General features: G+C 39.1%; 1 protein-coding gene and 1 non-coding gene across 2 annotated transcripts in view; one reads left to right on the top strand and one right to left on the bottom strand.

Moving 5' to 3' along the window:
- Positions 1-12,488, bottom strand: part of LOC148565105 (uncharacterized) — a 35,897-nt gene extending 23,409 nt beyond the window's left edge. The window contains exon 1 of the mRNA XM_088487119.1: positions 12,303-12,488. Coding sequence (XP_088343245.1) covers positions 12,303-12,488 — 186 coding nt within the window. The remainder of the gene's footprint in view (positions 1-12,302) is intronic.
- On the top strand, positions 383-486 carry LOC148565106 (small nucleolar RNA R71). Its single transcript, XR_015884249.1, has one exon. It is a non-coding gene; the product is annotated as a small nucleolar RNA R71 (small nucleolar RNA).
- Positions 12,489-27,690: the final 15,202 nt, after the last annotated feature.

The following is a 27,690-nucleotide window of genomic DNA, read 5'->3' as shown; positions in this document are numbered from 1 at the left end:
ATATGATTGCCTTTGTTGGTTTCCCACATAGTTGGCCTCTTCCCAATCACCTCCTTCAGTGCTTACTTCCTCTTGATCTTGTGTGTGTATTGCAGCCACTTGCTTTGTTTCTAATTTCCTGGTGAGCTCTGCTAGTTGCTTGGCAAACACCTTGTTTTGGGCTAAAATTGTATCAACATGGTTCAGCTCCATGACTCCCTTAGTGTTGTGTCTCTCTGAAGCATAGTAGTACTCATTCTCAGCCACTGTCTCAATCACTTCAATGGCTTCTTCCACAGTCTTTTTCCTGTTCAATGAACCTCCTGATTAATGGTCCACAGCCTTCCTTGATTCATAAGAAAGTCCATCATAGAAAATATGCAATTGCACCCAGTCATGGAACATGTCTGGTGGGCATTTCCTTGTCAAATCCTTGAATCTCTCCCATGCCTCGTAGAGAGTTTCACCATCTTGTTGTCTAAAAGTCTGAACCTCAGATCGAAGCCTATTGACCTTTTGTGGGGGGTAGAAACGTGCCAGAAACTTGCTTTCCACCTCATCCCAGGTTGTTAGGCTCCCCCTTGGGAATGATTCCAGCCACTTAGCTGCCTTGTCCCTAAGTGAAAATGGGAACAAGAGCAGTTTATAGGTATCTTCCTGGACTCCATTGGACTTCACAGTGTCGCAAATTCTCAGGAATTTTGTGAGATGTTGGTTTGGATCTTCATTAGCACTCCCACCAAATGAACAATGATCCTCCACAAGTGATATTAGCTGTGGTTTGAGTTCAAAATTGTTGGCCTGAATGGGTGGTTTCTGAATGCTGCTACCACAATTCCCAGAGGTTGGGTTTATGTATGAACCAAGAACCCTCCTCTCGGGAATGGCTTTGTTTCCATCAGCTCTCTCATGGTTGTGAACTTCTCTATCCATGTTGAGATCTAGAGCTTCCTCAAAATTGTCCTCAGATTCTCCTTCAGATTCTTCTTCTCCCAGTACTCTCTTCCCTCTTGCTTCCCTTCTAAGTTTATGAAGGGTCCTCTCTGGTTCGGTATAATGAGGAGTTGATGTCTCTCCTCTCCGACCTGTCATACAAAAACACAGCACAGGCAACAAACAAGTGAAATACTCTTGGTTAATGGAAGAGTATGGTTAGAGCAGTTGAGGAATTAATTCAAATAGTTAGTGAGTCAGTGAGTTAGTTGCATGAATTTAAAGGCATAAAGAAAGAAAGCATGTAACAGAGTGCAGAATTTAAAATTCAACAAGTAACTTGAACTGAATTAACAAAGCAAGAAAAATGCTCAATCTAGTTAACTTCCAATTTGAGAATTGTCAATCGAAAACCAATCCCCGGCAACGGCGCCATAAACTTGATGTGCATAAACTTGATATGCTACGATTTAGGAAATTGCACGATCGGCAAAATTCCTTCCGGCAAATGCACCGGTTATCGTCAAGTAAAAACTCACAATAGAGTGAGGTCGAATCCCACAAGAATTGGTTGAGTGAGCAATTCGGATTAGAAGTATGTTCTAGTTGAGCGGAATCAAGATTTAGATGAGAATTGCGGAATGTAAAATTGCATGAATTAAAGAGCGAGAAGCTAAATTGCTGAAATTAAAAGGGATGGGGGTGATTGCATGAATTTAATTGCAGAATGTAAAGAGAAAGTGGTAAATCAGGAATGGGGAGTTCATTGGGTGTTAGGAGATATTGAAATCTCCGAATCAAAACAACTTTTATCCCTTCCTCAACCAATGCATTCATTGAATTTTGCTTGGCAATCTTATATGATTGGATCCCAATCCCTTGGCTCACCAATTCTCTCTAAAAACAAACAAATTCCCAATCCCTTGGTTTAAATGTTCATAAGAAGAGATGATGCTCGATCACTAATTATACCACACAGTTTCATGAACCACAATTTGGTAGGATTACATGTCACAATATCCATCCAAACCCCAATCCAATTCACTGTGAGAAAGCTTCTCTAGCATGAATCCTCCATTCCTTTCCCAAGGTTCCGAAGGATTCCAATTATGGGTAGTTTCTTTCCCAAGACAACTACCCAATGGAATTAGATCGAGAAGCTTTCTAACAAAATTCAAGAGAAAAGATTGAAAAAGAAGATAAAACTATTATTGATTCATTGAATTACAATAGAGCTCCCTAACCCAATGAAAGGGGTTTAGTGAGTCATAGCTCTGAATTCAATTACAAAACTAAAAGAAAATGATCCAAAGTTCTCCGTGTAAAAGTTAATGTTCAACTAACTTAAATTCTATCCTATTTATACACTTTCTAAATTGAGCTTCTGTTGTGTTTCTTGGGCTTTGAGGCCTTTCCCTGATTTCCTTTTGCTTTGGGTTTATGGTCCATAATCCTGATGAGGCTGTGATCCAATTCTGTAACATTCATTGAGCAAACTTAGTGATAAACAAGTAATGACACAAGACTCAACAAATTGAAGCTCCAGACTCATCAATCCTTCAGGCCCAATCCCATAAACATGATATTCAATTGGGTTTCATACCATAATACGTTTAAGTTAATGTTTGTGCTCAAATGCTAACTTAAACTTCAATATACTTGGCCCAGAAACCCCTTTCAAAAAGTGGCGTTTAAGTTGAAGTTTAAGTTTCAGTTTAAGATTAAACTGAAACTTAAACATGGAAATGGAAGAAAGCAACCCAAGAGTGTGAAATGTCGAACACGTTTAAGCTTTAGTTTAAGGTTAAACTGAAGCTTAAACGTGGAAATGAAGAAAGCAACCCTGGAGGAGCAATTGGGTCGAACACGTTTAAGCTTCAGTTTAAGGTTAAACTGAAGCTTAAACGTGGAAATGAGAAAGCAACCCTGGAGGAGAGAAATAGTCGAACACGTTTAAGCTCCAGTTTAAGGTTAAACTGGAGCTTAAACGTGGAAATGCTCCTGGTGCCTTTCTTACTTCTGGCGTTTAACCTCCAGTTTAAGGTTAAACTGGAGGTTAAACGTGGAAATGCTTCCTGGTGAGAAATTGTGTCGAACACGTTTAAGCTCCAGTTTAAGGTTAAACTGGAGCTTAAACGTGGAAATGCTCCCTTGGTGAAATTCTCATTCTGGCGTTTAACTTCCAGTTTAAGGTTAAACTGGAGGTTAAACGCCAGTTCCAGCATTTCTTAGCCTTCATGATTCTGGCGTTTAAGCTCCAGTTTAGGCTTAAACTGGAACTTAAACGCCATTTCCAGCATTATATGGCTTGGTAGTTTAAGTTCCAGTTTAAGCTTAAACTGGAACTTAAACTCCACATGTGATATTCAAGCTTCCTTTATTGATTTTGTTGCTTCCTTGCCTAGCCTCTTCTTCCCTGAAATCATCCAAACAATTGCATCAAAGTCTTGCAAAATTTCATGAGAAATCTTCCATTCATAGCATTCAAGTAATATAACTAAAAACTCATGGAATTTGCATCAAAATCATACTGTTTGGATGGTTCATTGCTTTGTTATTCATTTAACCATTCTTGGTTACTTTAAGCTCAAGAAAATGCATAAAACAACTAAAACTAACAGAAAAATGCTAGTGAAACTAGCCTAAGATGCCTTGGCATCAAGCACCACACATTACACCGATCAATGCCGTCAAATTCAAGAGGAACATGCCCTTGTAGTGGCCAATGTGAATTACAACAACCGTCCACCCTATCCTTCTCAAGGCCAAAACAACTACCCTCATGGTGGTAATCAACATCAAGGGTGGAGGGATAATTCACAAGGGAGCAATCAAAACCAAAGATGGAATAACTCTTCTTCTCATTACAACAACAACCAATCTTCATCTCAATACTACCATAACAACACCAATCACCAAGCCAACCAAAATCACCCCAACCAAAACCAAAACAACTACACCAAATATCAGGCACCACACCATAGACAACAATCCAACCAAACCTCTTCATCTCCCACCAATCAATTTGATGAGCTTAGAGCCGTTATGGAAAAAAGGGACGAGAGCAACAAGGCTCAATTTGATGCCTTGGGCGCTCAATTGGCCAATCTCACTAACATGCTTTCAAAGATGACCATGTCCCTTTCCAACAACAACACCAACTAACCCTCAAGCTCTTCTAACCTTCCATCCCAACCCCAACCAAATCCCAAGGGCGGTCTTAATGCCATCACTCTACGGTCGGGGACTACATTGGAGGAGATACCCCCAAGGGTCATGAAAGACATTCATGAGGAAGGAGTGGTTGTTGAAGCTCCACATGAAGAAGAGGAGGTAGACAAAAGACATGAGGAAGAAGGAGTAAGCCTTAAAGAACCCAAGAGAAAAGCTATAGCGGATGAGTCCATTCCTATCCCATTCCCTTCCATGGTGAAGAAAGCAAAGAAAACGCCGGAATTTGATTTGAACATGCTTCAAGTGTTCAAGAAGGTAGAGGTAACCATACCACTTCTTGATGCTATCCAACAAATTCCGAAGTATGTAAAATTTATGAAAGACTTGTGTACACACAAGGATAGGATAGGAGAGTTGGAGACATTATCCTTGAGTAGTTCGATTTCTTCCTTGATGGTGTCTTGTTGTATTGGTGGGCGCACTTTTCATGACTGTATGTGTGACCTAGGAGGTTGCGTAAGCATCATACCGCTTTCTATCTTTGTGCGGTTGAATTTAGCTCCATTAAAGAAGTCGACGGCGAAGTTTGCCTTAGCCGATAAAAGTGTGATCACGGTGATGGGAATAGCAGAAGATGTACTTGTGGCGATCAAGGACTTAGCCTTTCCTGTTGACTTTTACATCCTGGAAATGCCTCCAACAGAAAATAGAAGCTTATCCTCCGTTCTACTTAGTAGACCCTTCCTTAAGACCTCTAAATTCAAGTTAGATGCCTTCACCGGCACATATTCCTTTGAGGTTAGAGACAAGACTATCAAGTTCAATTTGGAAGAAGCTATGAAGCATCCTCCCGAAGAGCATTCCGTTCTCAGATGTGATGTAATCGTTGAAGTGGTAGCGGAAGTGCGAAAAGAAGACTACAACAAGTTATGCTATCCTATTGTTGAAGAGACGGATGACCAAGAGGATGAACAAAAGCAAGTTGTTGAGAATGAACTCCGTGAGCTTGATGAAAAGGAACCTCATCTTGAGGGGAAGAGTGAACTGAAGCCTCTTCCATCTCATTTGAAGTATGTTTTTTTAGAGGACAACTATAAGTTTCCAGTCATTATTGCTACTGAGCTTTCTAGTGAAGAAGAAGGGAAGCTACTAGATGTTCTAAGAAAGCACAAGAAGGAAATTAGATGGAGCCTAGTCGATATTGTGGGGATTGATCCACGTAAGTGCATGTATCGTATATTTCTCCAAGAAGGAGCTAGGCCGGTTAGGCAACCGCAAAGGAGGCTCAACCCAACTATCCTCGATGTGGTAAAGAAGGACATCACTAGGCTACTTGATGCGGGTATCATATACCCAATTTCTGACAGTGAATGGATGGGCCCAGTCCAGGTTGTTTGAAGAACGAAACTCTCGCGCGATCTAGAAATTTCACAATAAATTCGTGTTGTAATTATAGCTTCTAGACCGACAAGAATTCATTTCTTACAAACATTTTGGTTGTCACAAGTAACAAACCCCTTTAAAATTAATAACTGAAGTATTCAAACTTTGGGTCGCTTCTCAAGGAATTACAGGGAGGTATGGTTTATTATTGGTTATGGAAAAGGGTATATTTTTGGGTTTTTGAAAAAGGTTTGAATGAGAAAAATAGATTGCAGGAATTGATAAATCAATAACTAATAAAACTCTTGGCACGGTATGAAAATTAGAAGTCCTATCCTAGTTATCCTTATCAATGGTGATGAGAATTATATTTTGCTCCGTACTAAGTCAACCTCCAACTATGAAGGTAAGTCAAGTGGATAAATCAATTTAACACCTAAAGTCCTAGTCAACTCCTAAGAAAAGACTAGAGTTATAGGAATTTAAATCAATCAGCAAAGATAACAATTATCAATCACGATGAGTTTGACAACTCAAGAGTTACTAATTAATCAACCAAAGCCAAAAGGAAAAAATCTAAATTATTTAGATAAATAAAAGAAAGCAATCATAAATCTGAAATACCTCAAATTGCATTAAATAGAATATTCAAATCTTAACATGAAGAGTTCATAAGCAAAATTGAAAAGATAAATAACAATTAAAATAATAGAATAAATAAAAGTAGAAAATAAATTAAAGGAACATTGAACCTATGAATTGAAGAGAAGTAATCCTAAAATTAAGAGAAATCCTAATCCTAATCCTAATGCTAAGAGAGAGGAGAGAACCTCTCTCTCTAAAAACTACATCTAAAACTAAAAATTATGAATTATAAGCTGATTATTATGAATGAATGGATTCCCCCACTTTATAGCTTCTAATCTGTGTTTTCTGGGCCGAAAACAGCCCAGAAATCGCTGGGGGCGAAATCTGCCACGCTGATTTTCGTCACTACAACGCGTCTGTGTGGAGCACGCGTTCGCATCACCTATCTATATGGCCACTATGGCAAATTATATATCAAATCGAAGCCCCGGATATTTTCTTTCCAACGAAACTGAAACCGCCTAATTTGGATCTCTGTAGCTCAAGTTATGACTGTTTTAGTGCGAGAGGGTCAGGTTGACAGCTTTGCAGTTCCTTCAACTTCTTGTATTCCTTCCACTTTTGCATGCTTCCTTTTCATCCTCCAAGCCATTCCTGCCCTGTAATCTCTGAAAACACTTAATGCACATATCACGGCATCGAATGGTATAAAGGAAGAATTAATATTAATGAAATTAAGGTCAAAGGAGCATGTTTGCAAATCATAGCACAAAATCGGTAAGGAAAATATAAAACATGCGATTTCTATGAATAAGCGTGAGAATAATGGATGAAAATCCACTCAATTTAGCACAATATAAACCATAAAATAGTGGTTTATCAACCTCTCCACACTTAAACATTAGCATGTCCTCATGCTAAGCTCAAGAGAAGCTATAAAGGAGTAAAGAGGAATGGTATGATGTATGAAATGCAACCTATCTATATGAATGCAACTACATGCTAAGATGTTTCTATCTACTTGGTTAAAAGTAAATAAGCTCTTCAAGACAACATAAATCAGATTTCACTAATTCAAATCATACAATAAGAGACAAGTAAACTTGTAAGAAGATAGCTCATGAAAGCAGGGAACATAGAATTAAGCATTGAACCCTCACTGGTAGTGTATATGCACTCTAATCGCTCAAGTGTCTAGGGTTAATCACTCTACCCTTCTCTAATCATGCTTTCTAAACTTTGTTCTTCATCTAACCAATCAACAAAAATTTAATGTACCAATGCAAACATCATGAGGTTTTTTCAGGGTTGTAATGTGGCTAAAGTAAGGGTGAGGATATATGTATGGCCAAGTGAGCTTATAATATGAATCTTTGATTAACCTAAGCTCTTCACCTATACACACACTCTATGTAATTCTAAAATCATGCTTAGCTACCCAAAGTTCCAATTTTTGCATATCATACTGATGCACGGAAAACTTGTCTCATAACAAATTTCCTTCGGCAAGTGTACCGAATTTGTCGTCAAGTAAAAACTCACAATAGAGTGAGGTCGAATCCCACAAGGATTGATTGATCAAGCAACTTTAATTAGAGGAATGTTCTAGTTGAGCTAATCAGGAATTAAGTTGAGAATTGCAGAAAATTAAATGACGGAAAAGTAAATGGCAGAAAGTAAATTGCAGAATCTTAAATGGGAATGGGGGAATTGCTCATAAATGTAAATGATAGAAATTAAAGAGAATGGATAAGATCAGAAATGGGGAGTTCATTGGGCTTAGGAGATGTTGCATTCTCCGGATCAATCTCATTTACATCTCTTCCTCAATCAATGCACTCATTGATCTCCTTGGCAATCTTAAGTGATTGAATTACAATTTCTTGTAGTTCAATCTCTCAAATCTTGATCAATAGCCAATTCCATGGTCAATTGCTCATGAGAAGAGATGAAGTATGGTCACTGATTATACCACATGCATTTCCCAAATCAAGCATTGAGAGGATTATTGTCACATATCCATCCAAACCCAATTTGGTCCAGCATGAGAAAGCATTTCTAGCTTGATCTCTTCATTCCTCTTCCAAGGTTCAGAAGAGATCCAAGTATGAATAGTTTCTTTTCCAAGATAACTACCCAATTGGATGAAGATCGAAAGCTTTCAAGTAAAATCAAGAGAAAATATAGAAGAAGAATAATGAAAACTAGTATTGATTCATCAAATTACAACAGAGCTCCCTAACCCAATGAATGGGGTTTAGTTGTACATAGCTCTGGAAAATAAAAACAAAGATGGAGAATACATGATGAAAACTAGAAGAGCAAAGAAAGTAAAATACAGGAAGTAGTTCTATGCTATTTTCCAACTCCCCGAACTCCCCTAAATAATTCAAAGCTACTCCTATATATACTACTCTTCTCATCTTCTAGTTGGTTCTTCAAGTCTTGGGCCTTTGCATCTTGAGTTTGAAGTAGTTCTCTTCTTCATTTGGGCTTGGCTTTACTTGCAGAGAGAAAGTATGAAGTGGGCAGAGACTTTTGCTCAGGACGTTAGGGGTGTTAACGTTTAGTGAAAATATGACTTCGAGAACGTTAGTGACAATCAACTTTCTCACTAACGTTTCCTAAGTAAAAGCCACGTTAACTTCAACGTTAGTGGCATAAACGTTGCCACTAACGTTGCCTCGAGGTCCTTCGCACACGTTATTGGGACTCAACTTTCCCAATAACGTTGAAAAGCCCCCTTTGCTCCTACGTTAGAGCCCACGTTAACTTAGTTAACGTGGCTCTTTAACGTAGGCTTGCCATCCTTCGAGAACGTTAGTGACACTCAACATTGTCACTAACGTTCCAATGTGCCCCCATGTCTCACGTTAGAGTCCATGTTAACTAGGTTAACGTGGCCAAGCTTAGCCATCCCCAACGTTAGTGACAATGTTGAGTGTCACTAACGTTGGCTCATTATTTACTCATCCACGTTAGCTTCCACGTTAACTAAGTTAACGTGGGAGTTAACGTGGCTCATAGTGGCTTGTGTGGTTCCTTCCAACGTTAGTGACAATGTTGAGTGTCACTAACGTTGGCCATCACCTTCTTCTTTCACATTAGCCTCCACGTTAACTAAGTTAACGTGGAAGTTAACGTGGCTCCTTGGGGTTGTGTGGTTGCTTCCAACGTTAGTGACAATGTTGGGTGTTACTAACGTTGTCGACCACCCTTTCCTCTTCACGTTAGCTCCCACGTTAATCAAGTTAACGTGAGAGTTAACGTGGCATTGTGCACTTAGGCCAACGTTAGTGACAATGTTGAATGTCACTAACGTTTGCCTCCTTTCCCCCTTTTGACGTTAGAGGCCACGTTAACTAAGTTAACGTGGACTCTAACGTGGCCACTTATGAGCATTGGCCAACGTTAGTGATAATGTTAAGTGTCACTAATGTTGGCTCAAATTCCCTTCTTCACATTAGAGTTCACGTTAACTTAGTTAACGTGACTCTTAACGTGGGTAATGATGGCTTCGAGAGCGTTATTGGCAGTCACTTTTCTCATTAACTTTGCAAGTTACCTCCCATTCCTTGCTTCCTTTGGTCCTGAAATCAAGCAATAGAGTGCATCAAAGTTCTAGTCCAAGTCATGGGTAATGCAGCATACAATTTGTCAATAAATTCATGCAAAATCCTCATGAAATCATGTAAAATGCACAATGTATGCTTGAATCCAGGTGTAAGTGAATATCTACCCAAAACTAGCTTATTTCCTAAGAAAATGTATGAAACTACCCTAAAAACAGTAAAGAAAAGGTCAGTGAAACTGGCCAAAATGCCTTGGCATCACAACACCAAACTTAAAGCTTGCTTGTCCCTAAGCAAGTACTCGAACAAGAGAATGATGAATGAAATGCCAAGAGAAATGAGTCATTATTGTGGAAGTCATGTCACTGATTTTATGGTGGTTTCATGCATAGCAACTTAGGTTCATTCCTGGCTTTCAGACCTTTATCATGCCCTACAATACTCACTTTGCTTACATCCCATGAGACTTTTATTCATTGATCCTTTTATTGTCATTTCAGGGCTTATTGGTGTCCTTCAGGCTAAGTGTTCTGTAAGGGGGCAACTCTTTAAGATAAGCTTTCAGCCAACCCTCCCAAACCAGTTGGTTCAAGGTGCTAGGTGTTGAGACACCCCTAAGGACTTACTTGCTCAAGTCTCTCCCCCATACATGCACACCACAGGCATATAGTTTATTCTTTTTCTTTACTTGAGGCCTTGGTGTCCAGTACCTCTTTGGGTTACTAAATGTTCTGTGGTGAGGGTTACTCTTGATAGTGGACTTTCAGCTGATAATCCCGAGTTAGTTAACCCAAGTTACCAAGTGATAAGGCACTCCTAAGAGCTTATTCATCCAAGTAGATCCCTCACACAAGAACACCACAGACACATGCCTCAAGATTTAAAACCATTGGTGCCTAGCCTTATTGCTTACTCTTTTTCTTTTATTCCTCAACCTTGATTGTTCTTTCCCTTTTTCTTATTAGGATCTTCTTACTTAGCTAGTCTCATGGGGTGTGTCTCAAGCATAGTATTCATGACAGATAGTTGTCTTCCCACCTTGTGGTTGAACCAACTTAGCTAACTTATGACCATACCACAAACTCATGGATTTACTCCCTAGTATGAACTCTTCTCTGGTCTTTTGAAAACAATCATTCTCTTTTCATTTGATTCAAAAGGGACAAGAATACAAGTAAGTAAAGAAATGGTGCAGTAACATAAAGACCAGCACACAGAGACTTTCTTCAATACCAAAAACTTAAAAGACAGAATTGAAAAAGGTTTAAACATAACATGGAAGCAAATTCTATTTCATACAAGATCTTCCTTATTTAAAACATAGAGAAATATGGAACAAAGAAGGAACTCCACCACCTTTTACTCTTGTGGTCGTCCATGCTCTTTTCCTTGCTTGTCCTCCTTGTTTCCTCTTGCATTTCCTCGCATCCGTGCCAATCTTGCTTGCTTCCAATCCTCAAGTGCCTTCCTCACTGACTCATGACTCTCTTCTACCCTTTGTCTTTCCTCTCGTGCTAATTCATCCTTCATTTCTTCATACCGGGCTATTCCTGGATGCAATATTGGCAGCTGTCCTACTAAGTAGCCGAGCCTGGCTTGAGTGTTTATGTGATGTCCTGTCTCGCTCATGTAAACTCCTTCTGCGAATGTCCTTTGCTCGTCCAATAGTTCTACCTGTTCTATTTGTCTTCGATGCATCTCATGTATGTGTGCCCCTTGATGTGCTTGGATGTTGATTAGCCTCTGGGTGGATTCTTGTTGCTCATTTTGCCTTTGTTCCATCCTGTTGAATGTTTCTCCCCATTGTTGTCCTTGACTTAGTTGTTGTTCCATCATTTGCCTTTGCCACTCACCTTGCTAAGTCATCCATCTTGAGAGTGCTTCCTCTTGCTGCCCCATCATCTGTAGTTGAAGCTCTTTCTGTACTCCTTGGCTTTCCAAATATTGTCTAGACAAGCCATCAATGGCTTCCTGCAATTGGTGCATGTCCAAGGTCTGTTGTGCTTGCCCCTCTAAGACTTGTCCTTCCACTACTTGAGGGGCTGTCCTCTTCCTTTGCTTCCGTTGAGGCAGGGGGGATACTGCAGCATTCATCCTTCGTACAGTTATTGGGATGCCTTCCTTTATCCACATGGGATCCTCATCTTCAAAAACCACCCCAGCTTTCTTGCATATTCGGTAAATAGTGCTGGGGTAACCTAACATTCCTCTTGAGTCGCTTTTCTCTGCCATCTTTCTAATGCCTTCAGCTATGAGTTCATGAACCTTGATTTCTCCTCCCTTCAGTATACAATGCACCATCGTGGCTCTCTTGACATTCACCTCCGAGTTGTTTGCAGCTGGGAGAATAGACCTTCTCACTAGCTCAAACCACCCCTTGGCTTCAGGAGTGAGATCTGTTCTCTTGATGAACTTTGATTTCTTTCTGGCACCCCTTTCCCAGTCAGCTCCGGGTACACAAATGTCTCGCAAAATGTGGTCATAATTGGGGTTGTCCAATCTTGAGTGATAACTTTCTTCTTCAAACTGTATAGACCGTAGCTTCAGTGCCCTCATGACACTCATGGGACCAAAATCCACCATCTTTCCTCTCACAAAGCTTGTATATGACTCATCTTTCTTATCATATCGGACCGCATTTGCATAAAATTCTCTTATGAGATTTGTATTCACCTTAGTGACAGGGTCAGTGAGGATCTCCGATCTTCTCTTTTCTACCTTCTCTGTGATTTCAGGACACTCAGTTTTCTTCACTTGAAATCCTAGCTCGTAAATGATTTCCTTGTCAACCATCCACCCGTATTGCAATGCATGATGCAAGCTTCTAAATATCTTTTCGTCATACGGGTGCTGCTCCATGGGTTCCTTTCCCTTCCTTCTTTTAGAACTCGAAGACGCCATGAATGATAGTTAATATGTGAAGGTGGTAAAGTTGTGGAGACTTTTGGTTGTTTAGGGTTTTATTGCAATAAAGAGAGTGAGGGGGGAAATGTTTGTAATGGAGTAAGGAGTTTCTTGTACCGAAATGAAGAGTTGTGAAGAGTGGGTGATGACCATGAAGGTGGGTACGGAATAAGGGTCATATATAGGGACGTTGTGAGAGAATGGAGGGTGTGGATTGATGGAGTGGTTACTTGATGGACGGTTGGGGTTATGCATGGACAAAAGACAAGGATTATCACTTTATGATGGAGATTGCTTGGTCTTTTAGAGGTCCCATTTTTCCAATGTTGCATGGCAACATTTTCCAATGTATTCCCTTTTTAGAACAAGTGTGTAGCCCCTCCTTTTGTGGTGTCCGATCCTTCTTTGTTTAGTTGTCCAATCCATCCCTTTTAATGCTTTTTTTCTTTTCCTATAAAGATAAAATAAGAAAAGTAAGACATAATATCAAAAAGATAATTTAGCCTTTACGGCTATAATTAATAAAAAAAAAGATTAGATTGTTTATTCATGAACTCCAACTAACTAATTAAGTGTGTATCCCTTTATGCATTTTGGTGGCACCATGGGGTGACACCAAACTTAGTTTGAAGCATTGTGATGAAAAGTTTTGTTCAAAACTCCCAAGACTAGCATGCATCTTGGTTTGCTTTGAACACCAAACTTGTTCCTCACTATATACTGCACAATAAGGAGTTCACCAAGTTTGGGTTGGAATTTATGAATATTGACTTATTCACTAGTAAAAGCTAATAAAACATGGGTTGCCTCCCATGAAGCACACATCTTTAGCGTCACTAGCTTGACGTTTCTTCTTCATCAGGGAGGTTGATAATGCTTCAAGTCCTCCCCTCTTGCCTTGGACTTATATCCATTGGTTGTATCAATGATCTCTACATGTTCCAAGGAGAGGACTCTGTTAATAGTGAAGACCTTAGGTAACTGAGATTGTACAGTGGGGAGATTAGGGGGATATTTGGGAAGTAAGCTGAGATCACTTTATCTCCTGGAGAGAAGTCTTCCGTAGGGATCTTCTTGTTCCTCCACCCCCTTAGTACCTTCTTCTTTGTCCCTTTTGATGTTACCTTGCTCTTGGTGACTTCTTCTAAGGGAATTTTGTTGTTGTGTTCACATGCCTCTGGTGGTTTAGGTTCCTCCAACTTCTCCTTGAGCTGTGACAATGGCTGTTTGCCTTGTTCCTCATGCAATGGGGTTTTAGGATGTGTTGGTGGTGCATCAGTGCTTGTTTCCTCTGTCAGCATCTCAGTATGATCATTGCTTGGTTCTTTATTTTCTTGGTCAGCTTCTTGGGAGAGTTTGAAGACATTGAAGCTGAGTTGCTCATCATGGATCCTCAATATTAGCTCCCCTCGCTCCACATCTATGAGTGCTCTGGCTGTAGCTAGGAATGGTCTTCCCAATATGATTGGGTGAGTGTGACTCTCTTCCATGTCCAAGATGACAAAGTCTGTGGGAAGAAAGTATTTTCCCACCTTTAACAACACATTTTCCACCACTCCTATTGCTTGTTTTTGAGTTTTGTCAGCCAGCCTGATGACCACATCTGTGGGCAATATCTCATTGATCTGCAGTCTCTTCACCAGGGCTAAGGGCATTAAGTTGATGCTTGCTCCCAAATCACAGAGTGCTCTATCAAACATTGTTTCTCCTATGGCACAGGGGACATGAAAACTCCCTGGATCTTTTCTTTTCGTAGGCAACTGCGGTTGAATGAGGGCACTGCACTCCTTATTCATCACTATAGTTTGGCCTTCCTTGAGTGAGCTTTTCCTAGGAAGCAGCTCCTTCATGTACTTGATGAATGCAGGAATTTGTTGGATAATCTTAATGAATGGTATGTTCACATGCAGAGATGCAAACAAGTCCAGAAATCTTGAGTATATTCTCTTCTCCACAGCACCATTGAGCAGCTGGGAAAAAGGTGCATAGAGTGCTCCTATTTTGATATTTCTGGTTCTTGGTATTCTTTTCCCTCCTCCTCTGTTGAGGTATCTTCAGGTTGTTCTGACAGCTTGATTGGCTTGTCCTCAATCTCCTTATCACTTATAGTGACCATCTTGCAATCTTCCCATCTTACTTTCTTTGTTTCACCTCTAGGATTCTTCTCTGTGTCACTTGGGAATCCATCTGTGGCTTTGGGAATTTGCTCAGAGAGATATCCTACTTGAGATTCCAACCTCTTGATTGTGTCTCCCTGGTTCTTGAAACTGGCTCGCACTTCCTCCTTGAACACCTTGTTGTCTTGGATATCCTTGCATATGCCTTCAAGTAGATTTTCAATCCTTGAGATTCTTTCATCAAATGATGATAGGTCAGGTTGAGGAGGGTTATTCTGGCCTTGATATGAATGTGGAGAGGTGTTGTTATTGGGATGTTGATATGGTCTAGATGTGAAGTGTTGGTGGGCTGCATTGTTTGGATTTGGACGTCTTTGATCAAGGCTTTGGTCTTGTTGATTTCCCAACCCAAAGTTTGGGTGATTCCTCCATCCAGGGTTGTAAGTCTTGGAGTATGGATCATGGTTCTGCCTAGGTGAATTCCCAATGTAGTTGGCTTGCTCCTGACTACCCTCTACTTCCTCATTCACTCCTTCTTGGGTTGTTGACGAAGTGGAGATTGCTTCTACTTGGTTCCTCTCCATCTTCTTGGTGAGGTCAGCCAGCTGCTGGGTAATGAGCTTGTTTTGGGCCAGCAGAGCATCTACATTGTTTAGCTCCATTACTCCTCTTGTGTTCCCTCTTTCGGAAGCATAGAAGTAGTCGTTCTCTGCTACTGTTTCAATGACATCTATGGCTTCCTCAATAGTCTTCTTCTTGTTCAAAGATCCTCCGGATGAATGGTCTACGGCCTTCTTTGACTCATAAGAGAGCCCTTCATAGAAAATGTGCAGCTGCACCCATTCATTGAACATATCTGGTGGGCACTGATGAATGGATTTTTTGACGGTTTAGAATTTCGCAAATGAATTCTCGTTGCAAGTATAGTTTCTAAACCAAGCAATAATCCTTTCATACAAAAGATTGTTTGTCACAAGTAACAAACCCCTAAATTTATAAACCGAAGTATTGGAACCTCGGGTCGTTCTCCCTAGGAATTACAATAAAGTGTCTTGTTATTGGTTATGAATTATTTTTGGGGTTTTGATAAGAGGCATGAAAGATAAATGGCAAGAAAGTAAACTAATGGCTAAAAAGGTCTTGGCAAGGGTTGGTGGTCAAGGATCTCTATCCTAATCACTAACCACAATATGAGAATTGGCAAGGATTAATCTCATTAAATCATCCTCTAACTAGTAGTAAAGGAAAGTCAAATGAGCTATATCAATCCTACTCCATAAGTCCTAACTCTCCACTAATTCAATTAGTGAGAACTAGAGTCAATGGATCCCAATCATCAATTACTTGGACATTAGTAACTCAAGAGTTCCTAAGTTACCTTTCTAAGCCAAGGACATAAAATTCTACTCTAAAATCCAACCAAGCATTTCATCAAACACTTGGAAGGCACAAAAGGAAAACATAGTAAATCAATCACAAGAATTAATTCTAACTACAATCAAATGTAAAGAATTAACAACAATTAAAGGAAACAAGATCTACATGAATTACCTCTTATTGAATTGAAAGAAAATGGAATGAACAATAGTAGGTCTACAACAAAACATAAGAACAACATAAAGGAAATTGCAATGTAACAACAAAGAATTGAAAGGTAGAAGTAGAAGAAAGCAAAGATTAAAACCTAGATCTAAAAACCAAAACCTAATTCTAATCCTAATTCTAGAGAGAAGAGAGAGCTTCTCTCTCTAGAAACTAACTCTCACTACTAAACTAAGCTAATTGGTAACTAACACATGTTTCCCTCTTCACTCCTTGGGTTAAATAGCATCAGAAATGAGTTGGATTGGGCCCACAAGGCTTTAGAATTCGTTGGCCACGTTTTGCTTTAAGTGAACTAGGTGACAGCAACGGCGCGTGCGCGTACTTTGCGCGTGCGCGCCACCATACGTATAGCAACTATGGCAAATCTTATATCGTTTCGAAGCCCCGGATGTTAGCTTTCCAACCCAACTGGAACCGCATCATTTGGACCTCTGTAGCTCAAGTTATGGTCGATTAAGTGCGAAGAGGTCGGCTTGACAGCTTTCCGGTTCTTCCATTTCTTCATGAGTTCTCCAACTTTTCATGCTTTCTTTCTTCATTCCCTTGATCCAATCATTTGCCTCCTAAACCTTAAATCACTTAACAAACATATCAAGGCATCTAATAGAATCAAGGTGAATTAAATTTAGCTATTTTGAGTCCTAAAAAGCATGTTTTCACTCTTAAGCACAATTAAAGGAGAATATACAAAACCATGCTATTTCATTGAATAAATGTGGGTAAAAGGTGATAAAATCCCCTAAATTCAATACAAGATAAACCGTCAAATTGGGGTTTGTCAGGCACCTCCTTGTTAGGTCTTTAAACCTCTTCCATGCTTCATATAGAGTCTCACCATCTTGTTGCCTGAAAGTTTGGACCTCAGCTCTCAGTGTATTGATTCATTGAGGAGAGTAAAATCTTGCTAAGAATTTGTTCACCACGTCTTCCCAAGTTGTCAAGCTTTCCCTTGGGAAAGATTCCAGCCACTTGGCTGCCTTATCCCTGAGTGAGAATGGAAATAAGAGCAGTCTATAGGTGTCAGGATGAACACCATTAGACTTCACTGTGTCACATATTCTCAGGAAGGTGGTTAAATGTTGATTTGGGTCCTCTTGGACACTTCCTCCGAATGAACAGTTGATCTGCACAAGGGTGATGAGCTGTGGCTTCAGTTCAAAATTGTTGGCATGGATGGTTGGGTTTTGAATGCTACTTCCATAGTTTCCTGGGTTTGGATTGATATAAGAGCCTAAAACTCTTCTATCCTCCCCAGTATGATTTGCTCGACCTCTTCCGCCATGGTTGTGAGCCTCTTCTTCATGATGGTTTTCCATGTTTTCTTCCATGTTTGGTTCAAAGTATTCCTCAAAGTGTTCCTCCTCTTCTTCAGCACCAACTACACGTTTGTCTCTTGCCTCCCTCCTTAGTCTAAGGAAGGTTCTCTCAGGTTCAGAATCAAAGGAAGTTGAAGCCCCGCTTCTTCTCCCTGTCATACAACCAACAAGTACAAGCAAAGAGAATAGGTGCAGAAAGTATATCTGTCAGAATTACTGTTAGTGTAAGTGATGCAATATATCAAACAGTTAGTGGGTTAGTGAGATGAATAGTAAATAACAAAGAAAAAGTGGGGGCAAAAGAAAGAAACTAAAACAGGAAGTAAATAACTCAAACAGAAATTTAAATCAAACAAAAATAAAATGCTCAATCTAGTTATCCTCCAATCTAATCATTGTTGATGCACAATCAATCCCCAGCAACGGCGCCATAAACTTGATGCACGGAAAACTTGTCTCATAACAAATTTCCTTCGGCAAGTGTACCGAATTTGTCGTCAAGTAAAAACTCACAATAGAGTGAGGTCGAATCCCACAAGGATTGATTGATCAAGCAACTTTAATTAGAGGAATGTTCTAGTTGAGCTAATCAGGAATTAAGTTGAGAATTGCAGAAAATTAAATGGCGGGAAAGTAAATGGCAGAAAGTAAATTGCAGAATCTTAAATGGGAATGGGGGAATTGCTCATAAATGTAAATGACAAAAATTAAAGAGAATGGGTAAGATCAGAAATGGGGAGTTCATTGGGCTTAGGAGATGTTGCATTCTCCGGATCAATCTCATTTACATCTCTTCCTCAATCAATGCACTCATTGATCTCCTTGGCAATCTTAAGTGATTGAATTACAATTTCTTGTAGTTCAATATCTCAAATCTTGATCAATAGCCAATTCCTTGGTCAATTGCTCATGAGAAGAGATAAAGTATGGTCACTAATTATACCACATGCATTTCCCAAATCAAGCATTGAGAGGATTATAGTCACATATCCATCCAAACCCAATTTGGTCCAGCATGAGAAAGCATTTCTAGCTTGATCTCTTCATTCCTCTTCCAAGGTTCAGAAGAGATCCAAGTATGAATAGTTTCTTTTCCAAGATAACTACCCAATTGGATGAAGATCGAAAGCTTTCAAGTAAAATCAAGAGCAAAGATAGAAGAAGAATAATGAAAACTAGTATTGATCCATCAAATTACAACAGAACTCCCTAACCCAATGAAAGGGGTTTAGTTGTTCATAGCTCTGGAAAATGAAAACAAAGATGGAGAATGATGACAAGTCATCTTAGCCTAGTTTCACTAGCCTTTTTCTTTTGTTTTCAATTGAATTATGCACTTTCTTGAGCCATAAGCAAGCCAATTGGGTAGATTTTCATGCTTCCTTTGATTTAATCAACCATAGATGAATTAATGCAATTTCATGAGGTTTTATGCTATAATTGTCACATATTATGAAAGAATGAATATCTCATGATTTTGAGCATAGCTTTGATGTGTTTGGTTTATTAATGATAGGTGAAGAAAGCTTGGAGAAAGGTTGAAGCAAGAAGGAATGGCTAGGAGGAAGAGAGGACAAAAAGTTTGAGCAAAAGTTTGCCTCAAACTTTAGCTCAAACTTTTGGAATAAGTGAAAACGAACCAGGGAGCAAAAAGCTTGACCAAAAGTTTGCCTCAAACTTTTGTGCAAACTTTTGGGCAAAAAGCTTGAGCAAAAGTTTGCCTCAAACTTTTTGGCAAACTTTTGGCATCACAAATCAACACCCTGGAGAGCAAAAGTTTGCGCCAACGTTTGCCTCAAACTTTTTGCCAAACGTTGGCGCCATGAACAACACACCCTGGAGAGCAAAAGCTTGCGCCAACGTTTGCCTCAAACTTTTTGGCAAACGTTGGCGCCATGAGTGTGCAAGGGGAGGCCAACGTTTGAGCAAAAGTTTGACCCCAAACTTTAGCTCAAACGTTGGTATCAGCAAAATGGGGTGGCTGATGTGAAAAGTTTGAGTAAAAGTTTGCCTCAAACTTTTACTCAAACTTTTACTCAAGCTTTCATGATTCCAAACCCGGTTCAATTCGGTTCTTCTCCACCTCAAACTTTTACTCAAACTTTTACTCAAGCTTTCATGATTCCAAACCCGGTTCAATTCGGTTCTTCTCCAAACTCCAAGAGCAATCAACCAAGGCCTCTATCAACCCAATTCCATCAAGAGCAAAGGCCCAATTGAAGGCTTGAAGACCATTTGATGAAAGTGTATAAATAGCATAGGATTTAAGTTTTTAGGAGAGCTTTCTTTTCGGTTTTGATTAGTACACTTAGTAGAGAGCTCACTTTACATTTCTTGGCATTGTTGTTTTAATTCAAGAGAATTTGGGAGGAGAATTGATCTCTCTTCTTCCTTGTTCTTGCCCAGCACTCTTTACTTTCCTTGTCTTGGATCTTGGGTTGGAGAATTGAAGGAAATCTGTTTCAATCTCATCCTGAGATCTCTCTGTTTCATTTTACTGCATAATTGAATTTCCAATTTGGTTAATTGCTTCTGTCTTCTACTTATTCTGCAATTTACAATTTACAATTCCTTTGCAATTGTTCTTGTTGGATCTAGGAAGGCATTGAGATCTAGACTTAGTTTTCTAGACTCTTGAGTCCTGAGATCTAAATTCTCATTTTACTTTCTCTGTTTAACGCTTTTCATGCTCATTTACAATTATATTTTTTTAGATCCGGTTCAATCCAAGTTATCTTCTATTCCTCTGCTTGTTGAATTTTACTTTGCCTCGTTTAATTTCTGCAAATCCAAGTCCCAATTCCCTTTACAATTCAAACCATTTACATTTCTTGCACTTTAAGATTCTGCAATTTACATTTCTTGCGTTCTAAGTTTCTGCCATTTAATTTCTTGTTCTTTAAGATTCAGCACTTTAAAATTCAGTTCTCTTTAATTTCATGCAATTTACCCATTCCCTTTACTTTCTATGCAATTTAAATTCTGCAAATCACAAATCACTCAACCAAATCTTGATTCGCTTGACTAAATCAACCACTAAGCTAAAATTGCTCAATCCTTCAATCCCTGTGGGATCGACCTCACTCCCGTGAGTTATTATTACTTGATGCGACCCGGTGCACTTGTCGGTGAGTTTTGTGTTGGATCGTTTTCCGCTACATCAAGTTTTTGGCGCCGTTGCCGGGGATTGATTAGATTGACAATGATTAAGTGAAGTGGAGATCTAGATCAAGCACTTTTACTTTTCTGTTCTTTAATTTTCAATTAACCCACTAACTGTTTGAATTTTTGCCTGAGATAACTGAAACTTCGCTTTAGCAACAAAGTGAAGTTTTCCTGGAAATTTCTGGCTCTATGCAATGCTCTTGCTTACACAAGAGAAGCAATTTCTGCCACTAATCTCCCAAGTCCATCAACTGTTTGATACTTTGTGCCAGCTAACCTTCTGAATCACATTCTGAGCTTAAAAATATTCAATCATCACTTGAATTGTTTGTGACTGTGCAGATCATGGAGGGGAACTCAACAAATTCTAGCAATCATGAGAGTAATATCCCCACCTTGGATGATAATGTAACCCATAGTTCGAAGCAACTATCCATAGCCATGAATGATGTTGCCCAATGGTTTGAAGCTTTTCCACAAGGAAGCATTATCGGATGGGAAGAACTGATGAGTGAACTCCTAGTCAAATTGAACCCATCACAGAGAGTTGTTAAGCCAGAGGCAGAAGTGCATCCATTCACACAAGAGAAAGAAATTGAAGGTGCTCGTGCAGTCATAAGCCAAAACAAGCAGATGCATCAGCAGACTCTACAACAACTAGACATGATGGCCAGAAAAATCACTGAGTTGAGACATGCTGTAGTACATACATACAACCTGACTCAAAGCTCATATGGGTGTAATCAAGCTGAACATAGTTTTGGGGTCATTAACCATGAGCAACAAAGTTATGAGCAACTACAATCTCCAAGCAATCACTCTAGCGTGCTCCAACACAGGCCTCAGAATGATGTGTACAATCCACCTTGGAGAACTCATTCTAATGGGAGGGGGGTTGAGAACCAAAACCAAAGACCAAGGGACTTCAACTGCAACAATCCCAGCTTCAAAAATCAACATAAAACACACCCCCACAACAACAATCACACACACTTCCAACCCGTCCTACCTCACCATTCACCCAAAATGATCTTCATCGACCACCACAATTGACACAGCCACAACCACTTCCAACCTTTCAAAGAATCTATATTCTAGAAATGCTGATGGAGAGGTTCATGAAAATTCAAGAAATGATGGCAATAGAGCAGGAAGAAATAAAGAAACATCAAGAGATGATAAGCAAGAACCAAGAGGCCTCACTCAGAAGACTTGAAAGGCAGATGGAACAACTGGTTCAAAACTTTGCTGAATTGGGTGAGAAGAAGGGGACTCTGAACCCAAAGAGCCATGAAAAGGATGCTGGGTTGAAAGAGAAGGGAGTCATGGAGGAAAGTAAGAAGGCTATGGAAAAAGAAACAATCATCAAGGAAAAACCCACGGTGAGAGGGGGAAACCAAAGGCAACAGAAGCCTCAACTTCCATGATCAGAAAATGAAGGATGTCAAGCTAATGACAATAAAAGAGCGCTTGTTGGGAGGCAACCCAACCTGAGGTAGTTTTCTTTCCATAGTTATTTTAATAAAAAGGTTAATTAACTTCATCTATATTGCAAAAAGCTAATTTTGGTGTTGCACACCAAAACAATCTAAGGGAGAATGAAGGATTCTAAGTTTGGTGTTCCACCAAAATCCCATCATAAAACACATTCTCACTTTCTGCATAATGCTGGCTTCAAGCATGTTGGATGAACTAGTTAACTATTCTGTTGTTTCCTACTTTTCAGTTTTATTGCTTTTGAAAAAAAAAAAAGAAAAAGAGTTTCACACATGGTTAATTTGATGCATGAAACCCATTGGCAAGGTACTAAGTTTGGTGTTCCCACACCAAAGTAAGTTCAAAGGCCTACAAATAAATCATGCAGACTAATCATTGTTTCTAAGTGCTTGGGGAACAAGCAACTTTCAATATCATTGCAGAGGTCCATACAAGTTTTTGGAAGGATTAAGCATCATCAACCAGAGAGATGAAAGAGGAGTGTGTGGATCAGTGATGATGATGATGAGGAGTAAAGCAAGCGAACTCCAAAAGGTTGTATTGTTAAGTGATTATCTTACATCAAACAATGCTATGATTGAGAGTGGTTTTGTTTCCCTGATTATCTGTCTGTTTAGTATAGTTTTTTTTTTCTGAAATTCAATAAGCAAGATGCTTGATCATTCACAACATTTTTCTATTCAAAACTTGTTCGCACTCAATGATTCAAAAATTGCATCACATGAAAGTTCTTTGAAAAGAAGGATTGAGGAATTAAACAATTTTGAGGCAAGCAAAAGATTAGGAGAAGTGGCGGTTCTAGTTGTATGATTATGTATTGAGGTTGCATGCTTGTGAAAACTTGCATGGGAGCTCATAGGCAGGACATGAAGTTCAAAGAAGTATTGTGGAGATTCTCAAAAATTTATTGATCCAAGAAGCAGCAAACAAAACAAAAGAAAGAAAAAAAATTACAAAAATAAAAAGAACATGGCCCAAGGCTCTGAGCATCAATTACTAGGCAGAAAAAGAAAGAAGAAACAAAACTCAAAGAGTTGTTAGCTTAGTAAATGCTTGTGGTTGAGTTGTGTCAAGGAAAGAGGCTTGAGCAAGTAAATCCTTAGGGGTGCTTTAACACCTAATACCTTAAAACCAACTGGTTTAGGAGTATTGATTGAAAGCTTATCTAAAGAGCCGCTTTGAGACATGACACTTAGAGTCGAGGCCAAAGCACAGAAACTATAATCTGCTTCAAGGTGACTACATATAAAGAGATCTCCATGATACCATTTGGATGAAAATCCTAAGACCTAAGACTCCCAATATGTGAGGACTAGTAAGCACTGAAGCCCTTGTATGAGCATATAATTTAGAGTTCACCCCACTGTTACTTGATCACTTCACTCACAGGACTTGACAAGTTGTTCTTCAATCCGTCTTAATTGAAAGAACCTCTGAGCATAATTAGTTTCCTTGCTTGGGGACAAGCAAGCTTTAAGTTTGGTGTTGTGATGACAAGTCATCTTAGCCTAGTTTCACTAGCCTTTTTCTTTTGTTTTAAATTGAATTATGCACTTTCTTGAGCCATAAGCAAGCCAATTGGGTAGATTTTCATGCTTCTTTTGATTTAATCAACCATAGATGAATTAATGCAATTTCATGAGGTTTTATGCTATAATTGTCACATATTATGAAAGAATGAATATCTCATGATTTTGAGCATAGATTTGATGTGTTTGGTTTATTAATGATAGGTGAAGAAAGCTTGGAGAAAGGTTGAAGCAAGAAGGAATGGCTAGGAGGAAGAGAGGACAAAAAGTTTGAGCAAAAGTTTGCCTCAAACTTTAGCTCAAACTTTTGGAATAAGTGAAAAAGAACCAGGGAGCAAAAAGCTTGACCAAAAGTTTGCCTCAAACTTTTGTGCAAACTTTTGGGCAAAAAGCTTGAGCAAAAGTTTGGCTCAAACTTTTTGGCAAACTTTTGGCATCACAAATCAACACCCTGGAGAGCAAAAGTTTGCGCCAACGTTTGCCTCAAACTTTTTGGCAAACGTTGGCGCCATGAACAACACACCCTGGAGAGAAAAAGCTTGCGCCAACGTTTGCCTCAAACCTTTTGGCAAACGTTGGCGCCATGAGTGTGCAAGGGGAGGCCAACGTTTGAGCAAAAGTTTGACCCCAAACTTTAGCTCAAACGTTGGTATCAGCAAAATGGGGTGGCTGATGTGAAAAGTTTGAGTAAAAGTTTGCCTCAAACTTTTACTCAAACTTTTACTCAAGCTTTCATGATTCCAAACCCGGTTCAATTCGGTTAAATCCAAGTTATCTTCTATTCCCTTTACAATTCTGTTTTTTTAGATCCGGTTAAATCCAAGTTATCTTTTATCCCTCTGCTTGTTGAATTTTACTTTGCCTCGTTTAATTTCTGCAAATCCAAGTCCCAATTCCCTTTACAATTCAAGCCATTTACATTTCTTGCACTTTAAGATTCTGCAATTTACATTTCTTGTGTTCTAAGTTTCTGCCATTTAATTTCTTGTTCTTTAAGATTTAGCACTTTAAATTTCAGTTCTCTTTAATTTCATGCAATTTACCCATTCCCTTTACTTTCTATGCAATTTAAATTCTGCAAATCACAAATCACTCAACCAAATCTTGATTTGCTTGACTAAATCAACTACTAAGCTAAAATTGCTCAATCCTTCAATCCCTGTGGGATCGACCTCACTCCCGTGAGTTATTATTACTTGATGCGACCCGGTGCACTTGCCGGTGAGTTTTGTGTCGGATCATTTTCCGCTACATCAGAGAATACATGATGAAAACTAGAAGAGCAAAGAAAGTAAAATACAGGAAGTAGTTCTATGCTATTTTCTAACTCCCCGAACTCCCCTAAATAATTCAAAGCTACTCCTATATATACTACTCTTCTCATCTTCTAGTTGGTTCTTCAAGTCTTGGGCCTTTGGATCTTGAGTTTGAAGCAGTTCTCTTCTTTATTTGGGCTGGCTTTACTTACAGAGAGAAAGTGTAAAGTGGGCAGAGACTTTTGCTCAGGACGTTAGGGGTGTTAACGTTTAGTGAAAATATGAGTTCGAGAACGTTAGTGACAATCAACTTTCTCACTAACGTTTCCTAAGTAAAAGCCACGTTAACTTCAACGTTAGTGGCATAAACGTTGCCACTAACGTTGCCTCGAGGTCCTTGCACACGTTATTGGGACTCAACTTTCCCAATAACGTTGAAAAGCCCCCTTTGCTCCTACGTTAGAGCCCATGTTAACTTAGTTAACGTGGCTCTTTAACGTGGGCCTGCCATCCTTCGAGAACGTTAGTGACACTCAACATTGTCACTAACGTTCCAATGTGCCCCCATGTCTCACGTTAGAGTCCACGTTAACTAGGTTAACGTGGCTCTTTAACGTGGCCATGCTTAGCCATCCCCAACGTTAGTGACAATGTTGAGTGTCACTAACGTTGGCTCATTATTTACTCATCCACGTTAGCTTCCACGTTAACTAAGTTAACGTGGGAGTTAACGTGGCTCATAATGGCTTGTGTGGTTCCTTCCAACGTTAGTGACAATGTTGAGTGTCACTAACATTGGCCATCACCTTCTTCTTTCACGTTAGCCTCCACGTTAACTAAGTTAACGTGGAAGTTAACGTGGCTCCTTGGGGTTGTGTGGTTGCTTCCAACGTTAGTGACAATGTTGGGTGTCACTAACATTGTCGACCACCCTTTCCTCTTCACGTTAGCTCCCACGTTAATCAAGTTAACGTGAGAGTTAACGTGGCATTGTGCACTTAGGCCAACGTTAGTGACAATGTTGAATGTCACTAACGTTTGCCTCCTTTCCCCCTTTTGACGTTAGAGGCCACGTTAACTAAGTTAACGTGGACTCTAACGTGGCCACTTATGAGCATTGGCCAACGTTAGTGATAATGTTAAGTGTCACTAATGTTGGCTCAAATTCCCTTCTTCACATTAGAGTTCACGTTAACTTAGTTAACGTGACTCTTAACGTGGGTAATGATGGCTTCGAGAGCGTTATTGGCAGTCACTTTTCTCATTAACTTTGCAAGTTACCTCCCATTCCTTACTTCCTTTGGTCCTGAAATCAAGCAATAGAGTGCATCAAAGTTCTAGTCCAAGTCATGGGTAATGCAGCATACAATTTGTCACTAAATTCATGCAAAATCCTCATGAAATCATGTAAAATGCACAATGTATGCTTGAATACAGGTGTAAGTGAATATCTACCCAAAACTAGCTTATTTCCTAAGAAAATGCATGAAACTACCCTAAAAACAGTAAAGAAAAGGTCAGTGAAACTGGCCAAAATGCCTTGGCATCACATACTCATGTATCAACTTTTCTTTAATTTTATCACATATGCATTGATTTTTCATTAACTTAACATTGGGGTAATTTTGTCCCCTTATTTATTTACTTATTTATTGAATATTTTTTTTTGGATTTTTTTTCTCTTTTTTTTATTTTTCTTTATTTTTTTCTTTTTTTTTAATTGAAAATAAACATAGCTTATCAATGCACATGGATTTTTTTAATTTTTATAGTTTCACATGAGTAGGTACCCAAATTCCCATTATATTATCATGACACATTCCCTTATTAACCTTTGTTCCCACAATCTTCCCAAACTCAATTAACACACAATTTCTATCTTAAGCTAACCAAAGATTCAATAGGGATATTTAATTGTTTTTCTGCTTAAGGCTAGTAATGTAGTAAAATGTAGAACAAATGGGGTTAAAACGGCTCAAAGTGGCTAACAAAGGTAATTAAAAGGTTTTGCTTATCTGGGATAAGTGAGCTAAATAAATAATGGCCTCAATCATATGCATGCATATAACACATTAAACATTGGACATATAGGATGAAACAAAATATAGATTACAATCATAGAGAAATAAACACACAAGAATAAAATATTTATAGTTAAATAGTGTAACCATGTAATTAAGCTCAAATCTCACAGGTTGTGTGTTCTTAGCTTTTTAAACTATGTTCTAATTACAATCTTCAAACAAGTTTTAACAAAAAAGTTTTAATTTAAATTAGTGAAATTTTTCAAAAATATTAGGGTTTAAAAAGAAATTTCTTACTTTAACCAAGTAGTAACTAAATGCACAAAATTATACGATCATGCAATCAAATATGCAGATGCAACAATGAACAAATAAAGAAAATAAGACAATGGTGTTGAGAAGAAAATAACTAACCCATGGAAATCGGTATCGACCTCCCCACACTTAAAGATTGCACCGTCCTCGGTGCATGCAAAGATGTGCAGGTGGACGGGCTGCTACAACTGATGCTTTTCTCTAGAGATTGTGCAGATGGACTTGTCTGTCTCCCCTTTTAGAAGTTTTCCTTTTCCCTTCTTTGGTGGCCAGCCTGAAAGAAGAGGAAAAATAAGAAAAAGTAACCCAGAAATAAAGATAAGAAAATAAATA

Source organism: Arachis ipaensis, chromosome B5 (genome assembly GCF_059453495.1).
Source record: "Arachis ipaensis isolate K30076 ecotype BB chromosome B5, ASM5945349v1, whole genome shotgun sequence".
In the NCBI taxonomy this organism is placed as follows: Eukaryota; Viridiplantae; Streptophyta; class Magnoliopsida; order Fabales; family Fabaceae; genus Arachis; species Arachis ipaensis.
This window is presented reverse-complemented; position numbering and strand designations above follow the sequence as displayed.